The 9,350-nt window shown below is 43.4% G+C and overlaps 1 protein-coding gene across 1 annotated transcript; it reads right to left on the bottom strand.

Annotated features, from left to right (window-relative positions):
- Nucleotides 1-923: 923 nt before the first annotated feature.
- Nucleotides 924-9,350, bottom strand: LOC133526878 (uncharacterized). Its single transcript, XM_061863708.1, has 8 exons — nt 9,050-9,350; nt 6,838-7,788; nt 5,616-6,612; nt 4,567-5,386; nt 3,967-4,072; nt 3,296-3,407; nt 2,864-2,961; nt 924-2,785 (listed from the first exon to the last, which is right to left on the bottom strand). The coding sequence occupies exons 1-8, from the start codon at nt 9,171-9,173 to the stop codon at nt 1,047-1,049; spliced, it is 4,947 nt and encodes a 1,648-aa protein (XP_061719692.1). The 5' UTR covers nt 9,174-9,350; the 3' UTR covers nt 924-1,046.

A 9,350-nucleotide genomic window follows, 5' to 3' on the forward strand; every position in this document is an offset into this window, starting at 1 on the left:
TCGCTTCGCTCGTCGTCGTACCTAACGGTGACTCTGGCACTGTATTTCGTTTTTGTCAGCGAGTCAGGTGTGTTGTGAACGCAAGATACCTAACACTCCTCCTCGCTTCGCTCGTCGTCGTACCTAATGGTGACTCTGGCACTGTATGTCATTTTTAAATAGCAATATCCTATATCTGTTAGCATAAACTTGATAATGTTTAATGAATATACTATTGTGAAATGTTAAAAAAAAACCTTATTGTTTTTTACCCAAATATTCATAAATGCATCAAATTAGGATCCAAAATGTTTTTGCTTGAAATCGATAGTTCAGTAATAATATATGCATAAATTTTTATGTATGCATATATTAGGATCCAAAATGTTATTGCTTGAAATCAATATTTCGAGTAATAATATATGCATAAATTTTTATGTATGCATATATTAGGATCCAAAATGTTATTGCTTGAAATCAATATTTCGAGTAATAATATATGCATAAATTTTTATGTATGCATATATTAGGATCCAAAATGTTATTGCTTGAAATCAATATTTCGAGTAATAATATATGCATAAATTTTAGTATTAGAGATATTTATGTAGAATGACATTATGGATATAATAAATTCGAAGTTCCAATGAGTATTGTTTAAAATTAAAAAGTATAATGATCATTAGGATGTAAAATTGTATGAGATACATTTTCGGAGTTTCAATAATCGAGTTTGCAATTTTATATGAACTTTGGCGCACCCGTCTCGCTCAAACATTGGTGCTATGTGCGAATCGGATTCAGTCTGCTAAGTGCCTGACGCTAAGCACCCAAAAAAAAGGGATGAGTATCTTTAATTCTCCTGGTCTTACTGACAAATTGTGTTTGCCAGACTATTACATCGTTAGCATTGTAGCATACCTTCTCAATTAAAACTACATGAATAAGTTATTATAATAACTTTTACGGATCAATAAATAAATAAATAAATTCAACACAATCCTAATCTTGACAACAAATTTCCATAATTTACGTTTACGCTGTAGCTTCCGACATACACATTTATATTACGCGTACTGCAACATCTCCGGAAACGCCAGGGCCGCAAATACAGTCAACACCAATATGGAATAAAACGTCACAAGAATGTCCCTTTTCACTTTGAGCGTGGAATCCAATTCGCCAACATTCAGACTAAATTTGTTCACCTCTTTTTTGTCGTTTACCATTTTTACTTCCTCGCATTTATTTAGAACTCTTTTGCTTTTTTGGACTGGCGCAATATCTACCAGAATGTTACAGACAGCAGCTACATTTCTTTTAGTTCCAGTAGCTACTGAATGTGTGAGAGGTAAGAGTGTTGCTTCTTTTTTCATTTCGACCTTAAAAATATTATTATAATAGGGCACTAGTGATTTGACGGAGGTACGATTTGTTTCCATTCCCATTTGCTCTGTAATTTTATCGCCGGATTGTATCAATGTGTTACAGGCTATGTCACAATATTCGGAGTGAGTGAAAGCCGACACGGAGCAACTGGAGGTCGGTAAATCTGTGCAAGTGGATGTTTCGATACCGTTTGAGAATCCAACCTGTTGGGATGTGCTAGCGGCAACCTGTTTGGGCGCGACTCGAACCAATACTTCCTTGTCTTCGCACTCCGGCTTCAACTCCACAGCTTCAGCGCTCACCGATTTCGTTTCCGGGATAAAACTCCCAAGTGGGTCATCGCTGCTCATACAAGAATTGGACACTGCGTCTCCGGAGCTAGGAGGGCGGTCGGCGGCGCTATCTCCTGGACTCGACTCATTCGAAAGACTTTCTAGTGTTTGAGCGCTAGTCGCGTCACTCCCGCAAGTCGTAATTTTTTGAATCTCGTTCAGAAGTCCCACCAAGATGTCGAAAGAAGAAGTGTAATCAGAAGATTGACAATCTATCTTGTTCAGAGATGCTGTGACTTCTTTATTGCCACTCCCTGCGATTGCCGCTGCAACTGAACTGATATCAGTTTCCAGATTTGTTTCGGCAGCTTGTCGGGTGATACATTCCTCGTCCGCCAAGCACTGACTAGTATTCTCCCCTTTTTCAGCTTTGATCTCCAGCACAGTTTCCTCGCTATCCGTGCAAGATGTCCCCGCATCTGACGTATCAAACATGTCTCTATTAACTATTCTAGGCATTATGTTCTTTATTTCACATTTAAAAGTAGGAAAAGCATAGCCGACAGTAGATATTTGGAACGGGAATCCAGAAAATCCGCAGTTTAACCGCGTCTTCGATAGTAACCCCATCAAATCTCTTTCTTGGTCAGAAGATTGGCAAGTAACTTGTATTTTTTGGGTCAAATGCGATTTGAGGACAAGAGTGGTGTCTCCAGATTGGTGCATAACGACTCGCTGTAGGGAGGGCCGGGGCGAGAGCGTGAGCTTGTTGACGCGCAGGCGGCCGGCGAACGTGCCGGACGACAGGCTGCGGTGCAGGGCGTGTTCCAGCTCCTCTAGCTCAGTGACGGAGTTGGCCGGTGTGATTTGTACTGCATTTTCAAAGCCATAACTTGGCTCATTGTTAGCTGTAAAGATTTCTTCAATGGCGGTATTTTCTACAAAGATTTCCTCTGTGGCGGTTTGAGTTTCTGTGGGTTTCACATCGCAGGCAGTGGCGGCGAACGGCGGGCTCGGGTCCTCTTTGACATCTGCTGTGGCGTGTGAAGGTCGCGAGGCGCAGAGCATGTCGTTGACCATATGGTGCAGTTTGAGGCCGATAGAGCTGGACTGAGCATCATCCGTGGTACATGAAGTCCGTGAAGCTACGACAAACAACCAAAATTAGCATGGATATTCAGTACCTGTTAAGAAAGCTTGTATCAATTTGAACTAAGTCTTACATAGATCAACGTCGCAGGGCAGCAGCGGCGCACGGGTAATCGCAACTGGCTCCGCGCTGCAGCGTCCGCCGGCCGGCTCCACTGCCACCTTCTTTTTTCTACGGACAACTTACATAGGTTAGTAGTAACCAGGTCAATAGGTAATATAATTTAATGTAAGGTATTTGTCAAATTGATACAACCAAAATTCACTTATTAAAAAAAAAACAACCTTGTACAGTACTATTCCGGTTCACTACAGTTCTAAACTTGTAGTACTTAGTAATTGATGTGTTTTGGTTGTCACCTGACGGTATGTTCACGTTATATAAAGTGCGTCCACGGCGGCGGCGGCGGGCGTGGTAAACTACAGGAAATCGTGACGTTGCTTAGGCGTTCTGACGGCAAAGCGGTTCGTATTTGACATTGATACTACATGCAAAGTACGCTCACATTGTCTGTAGGGCGTCGGCGGCGGCGGCGGCGAGCGTGCCAAACTGTGGGGATTCCCGGCGACGTCGCTCGGGGCTGCTGTCCGTGGAGCGGCGCGGCTTGGTGGTACGCTCTGCACTTCAATTCAAAATCAATATCAATTAATAAACCGAGTTTTTATACGACAAAAACGCCCCATCCGGATGTGGACTTGATTCATTGCAAACTTACAACTGGACGGAGTTAGTAAATGCAGTATGTCACTTTTGTCTCAGGTGATGTCACTGGGTACAATTGTTCCTTGGGTGAAACAAAGCTGATCTAGCCCCGAAGCCACGAGATCGTGCCGTAGCTACACCCCCCCCCCCCCCCCCATAAGAGGGGAGGAGGAAGGGTTGGGTCCCCAGGTCCAATCTGAGCAACTAGGGTAAGTTATACATAACTTAAATGCCTTATCATGCCCTAAATGATACATCATTTTAGTATAATTTAGGGACGAAGAATTCATTAAAAAAAAATGGTTTTACCCTTTCATACAAAATTTGTAGCAAAAAAAAAAGGAAAAAAAACGAAAACAGAGTGGAAGAAGCATTAAAACATATATTATTCATACCTTTTAAACGCTACGCTTTCTATATAGAACCTATTTAGCGGGCAATATAGTTTGAAAAAACTCTTTCACCTTTACGCACCTAAGGAGGAGTGTGGCGCTCTGACGGAGCTGGGAGACAGGAGGCGGTCGGCGCGGCGCCGCGTGCGCGAGTAGTGCGAGCCCGCCCGCTGCACCCGCTCAGGGGTCTGGCAACACGTAAGGATCAACTAACCCAAAGGCCACAAAACGCATGCTCAGAGAGGCAGGAGCCCGTACCCAAAAGTGGATTGAAAAATAATATAAAGGATGCACCTTCTTAAGAATAAACACTGTTCTTAAGGGTGTATTCCACCTGTCCAATTTCTTGGTCCAATGACTCCAATGTGTATTTGCGTCTCACATTTTGCTTAATGAGAGTGAGAGGCAATGCACATTAGACCAAGAAATTGGACAGGTGGAATACCACCCTTATCCACTTGGGAGGACTACTAACCCCAAGTGCTACGACAAGTATGGCGCGAATATTTATTCACTGTCAAGTTGATGTAGATTTCTATATAAAATGCTCGACCGTACATAATAAACGGGGAAGAGAAAAAATCGACGCTATATGGGCGTTAATGTGTCTAACATAAGGGGGACTTGTAATGTTTTGGATAAAAGCAAAAATAATTGATTTTGCAAAAACGGTAGGCGGTACCTGTCGCTTGGGCAGCTCCCCGGCGAGCGCCTGCACGTACGCCCGCTTGGGCTGCGCCAGCGCGTGGAGCCGCGAGCTGAACCGCGGCGGGCCGCGCACCGCCTCGCCCCGCGCCTCCTTCGCCTCATCTATCAAATCATTTATCTTTTTCTCCAGTGCTTGAGGCTTCACAACTTCTGGCTTCTCCTGTCTCACGAACCGCGTTTTCACTTTAGCCGTAACTTTCGGCTCTTCTATCGCCGGCGACCCGATCCGCGACCGTCTCTTCTGTATTTTCAGCTCCTCGTTTTCGGTTGATATTGATCGGTTGATAGATTTTGGATCTGCAATTTTCGGTCTCGACTTTTGCACGTTATCGATATCGTGGAGTAATTGGGATATGGCTTTTAAGGGGTTTTCGGGGATCAGCTTAGCGCGAGGAGATTTCGCCTTGCTGCGGCTTTTCTCGTCAAGTTTTGTTTGTGGTTTCACGCTAATAACGACTTTAGGCACGGCAGCTGTAGGAGAGTCTTCACATCTTTCTTTAGATTTTTCTGACCGATCTGTGAGTTTTTCTAATCTTTGGTTACTGAAGGACACTCGTCGTTTGAGACTAGAACCGCTTTCACTTATTAATCCCCTCGATTCGCTGGCTAGTGCCTTCTTCTTCGTCGTTTCACTGGTTTCGATCTGCTGAAGCTTCTTCATCAGTGTGTATATCTTTTCCAGACTGCGGCGGCATTCTAATGCTGGCGCCTTATCGTTGTCGACCTTGGTTGTGTCAGTGGGCTCTTTTTTTAATAACTCTTTAGGTTTTATAATTTCAACTTCATGCTTCACCCTGTTAAATTAAATACGTATATTATAGGAATAAGAGAAGAGTGAACTAAATATAAAATCGGTTACACATGCATGGTAACTAATATTGGTATTTTTTTTACATTTAGGTACAAATGTTGTCTACACTTGGTTTCGCGTGGGTAACCTATTTTACATTAGTAATTGGATAAGTGTAAGACAAAGTCACTACCTGCTCACTTAGATTAGATTGAATTGAGTGAAATTATTACCTTTGCTTTTCTACAGGAGTCGCTGACTCTTGTCCGTTGACTTTGACGCTCATAAGCGGGGAACAACATTCCGATTGAGAATATAAGTTGGTTATGGATTCGTTGGAGTTTACTGACGTGGATGTCGAGATTCGCAGGAAGTCACTGTCATGTTTACTTTGCAGATAAGACATTTCCGTTTCAGTATCGTCTAAGAAGTGGCCTTTAGAGATTTTTTTAAAGGTCTTGTCCGGCAGCACTTCCTCTCTCTCTACATCTTCCTCCGATTCTTCGACCTCTTCATCTATCTTCTGCGCTCCCTTGCGCGTGTTTACATTGATTGTCGTTGTAGACTTCCTTTTATTGTTCTCACCATTACCATTGCGTCCATAAATAGAGTTGTAAAAGGCTTTGTTCGTAATGGATAATTTGGTAACCGAGCTAACTGCCTGAGGGAAAGGCTTATGTTTAGCCACTTTGCTGTTTTCGTTCGAAGCCATTTTCCTCCTTTCGCGTCGTTCTTTAACTTCCAACAGTTTCCTTCTTCTTCTTTCCTCTAAAATAAAGGATTTATTTTCATAAGGAGACTTTATTCGGGCTCGCTCCGGAGACTTCTTCTTTGGTTTGGCATAAAAGGAGTCTGAAGTATTTTGTTCCGGTAAAGATGTTTGTGGCTTCATGGTTGTCATGGAGAAAGTCAAGTCGTTGGGGGTGGCATGGTTAGAGGCGGCCTCTGCGCGGACAACCCGTGCGGCCGTGGTCAGGATCTGCGCCATGGCGTCCGGGCTGCCGGGCCGGGGGACCGCGCCCAAGCTATCAGAGTCCTCTTTAGATTTACAATCACTTTCTTTAGAATCTGTGACGTCTGAAATCGAACAGATGGAACCAAACTCGTCGGATTGAGGACTAGACCTGTTTCCTGTATTTTGTTGCATTTCGGGCAGCTCGATGACTTTCGGTATTAACTCATCAGCGTGCTCGGGATTCGGATATTCTAAAGGCATTACCTCCGTGCAATCTGAAAACAGAAACAAAATCTGTTCAAGAACATATATCGGAAAGATAATGAATTCATCTCCATTTTAAGTATAGTATTATAACTATAATATCGGCGTGGTTGATGCAGGTCTACTATCAGTTACTGAACTTACTGAACTGGACCGCGGGCGGACGCACATATACCTATAGCGAAACTCGTGAAAATGAAATGGTAGAAATATCGAGAAACAGCTGTAAAAATAACCTTTAAGAGAAGTCTGGCACTCGGGTTGCAGTACCATGATGGAATGGATGTTGCTCACAAGCTGGCCAGCTGCGGCGCGCTGCACACTCAAGACAACGTCCACACGCGACTTCATCTTCGACCTCTCGCCTTCGCTTTGACGCCGCGAGCAGCTCATCACTAATTTGTCAGCGCTATACCTGCTGAAAAACTTATACGAGTCGCTGATCATCCTCGGAACTTCCAAAACGATTTTCTTTTCCATTATCTTGACGAGCGACCGCAAGTCCATCTCCGTATGGACGATTTCGTCCCAGACAGGTGTCATTCCGGTCGTCTTCTGCTTCACCTGCAGGGGCATGCTGATAGATGTCGTCAGAATTTTCGACGAATTCTCAATGCTTTTCGGGTCCGATTCCCTCCATTTTTTTTTTACTTTTTCTGGCAAGTAATCCCCGTTGCTAATGCGTTTCAATTGATCGATAGTATGCTTAACGTATGTAATAATGTCATCCATATAGAAGTTGTAATTGTCTTCCAAACGCTTACAGCAGATATAGTCGAGCAGCGAAGCCGGGAGCATAGTGTTAAATTCATTCGCTTTGGACATTAGCTGTAGGTTCTGAAGTTGTTCTTTTATGTATGGATCTCTTTTTAGAAAGTGGCGGTCGACGTATAAATCGTTGGAGATATTGGAGACTTGTATTTCTAAATCGCCGAGTTTGTGGCAGAGGGAGTTGAGGGAGGGGGGAGTGGTGAATAAGTCAATCCTCTCCTTGTTTGCCAGCATGATGTTTCGGAGCTCCTCGCTGCTGCAACTCTCGCCGAGGTCGGAGTCGGTCTCGGTGTCGTCGTGGTACACGTTCTCCACGTACTGGTTGGGTCTCTCGCGTACGTTGGACATGAGCTGGGTCCCTAAGTCGATGTTCTTGTAAAGCAGCACGAGGTCGCTGGTTGTGAGCGGATCATCTCCTGTGTGGTAAAATTATCACAGAGTATTTGTAATAAAATAAAACACCCGATGCGTATGCAGCACGGCTCCTCCTCCCAGCGAAGACGCTGGTTCTACCTAATGTTTGCAATGCTTATATCACAGCTTAAAGTCACATATAGCTTGCGTTCCTTGTCTGTAAGTCTGTAACGTAATGCTAAGAGCATTACCGTGCTGCATAACACACCCGGTGTGGTTCGGCCTTCTGTTGTTCAGGTCTTCAGGCCTTTCAAGATCAACATTGTTGCGTAACTCGGATGATGTCTACGGTTTCATCTGTCTATGAAGAGTTGGTAAGTTCTGTCCAGAAATCAATACCTACGTATATAGGGCGAGTTTCCAAGATCGAGCGTTGGTAAAGAGTGTCCATAGCCGCTTTGTCACTCAATCGTAACAGTACGATAAAGAAGAAAACGTAAACTTATTTTCCCTGCCCACGCAATTTTGATATAACCATATAGATAACCTAACGGTACCTACTGTTACACATGCTGCTTACTAGCACGAAAGCATGCCACTATCGAGACATTGCTACTTAGTAGTATGTGTGTCGAAACACTGCTAATAACAAGCATACTCATTTCGAGTTTGCTCAAAAAACAACGGTCAGTGCTATTTTTGGGCATGCTACCTGCAGCGCGGGTGGAAGAGGGCGTGGTTTAGCGCGTGTGGATAGGTTTGCTTATTGAGTATGCTAGATCGTAGTGGTAAAATGTTAAAACTAGCATGCTTATTGCTAGCAAATGTAAACAGATCATAAGCATGCTCATATTAAGCATACTGATTGCACGCTTTTTAGCATGCTATTCTAGAGCATGTGTAACAGTGGCGCAATGCTGCGCTGCGGCCGCGGCGCTGTGTGATGGACGTTAGATACGATGATGGAAAGTCGTCGTTTTTTTCTTCTCACTAAAAGTCTTGCCTATTGCAACCAGCAAAAACAAGGATTTCTTTTTAAATACAGTTAATTGTAAACAATTTCCTATACCTAATTCACACCGAACCAGCAAACAAATAGGTAATCAACACATACAGATGTGCAAGTTCCGGGAAGTTTCCAAAAAGTTATCAGAACTTTCACAGGAAACAAAGAAACTTTCATTTTGGATATGGAAAAATTCGATTCCTACGCAACAATATGAACACTATCCGATTTCTTTCCAAGTGGAAACCAAGCAACTGGAAATGTTTCACAACATCAGTGGGATTTCTGTCAATGAGGAAGAACATGTGGTTACATACCCGCTTCAAAGTCATGGTCCTTGGTCATCAGCTCAAACAGCTCGCTGGCCGTCTGGCCATTACAAGTTACCTCCGCTGGCTCGCCCCGCCCAGCACCCTCATCGGGCACCCGACTTATCAACATCACTTCACTTCATTAAATTTACCTTTACAAAAACCTATTAACAATCTAGAGTCAATATACAAATAAATATTTATCAAAAAACACGAGTGCGGAACAGTTTATTTTTGATGTAAATTTTCACGACTTCATGATTTTCGGCTTCCGTTACTCAATTTTGAAATTGGAACAGTCATGCCA

This window comes from Cydia pomonella, chromosome 17, assembly GCF_033807575.1.
Source record: "Cydia pomonella isolate Wapato2018A chromosome 17, ilCydPomo1, whole genome shotgun sequence".
Classification (NCBI taxonomy): Eukaryota; Metazoa; Arthropoda; class Insecta; order Lepidoptera; family Tortricidae; genus Cydia; species Cydia pomonella.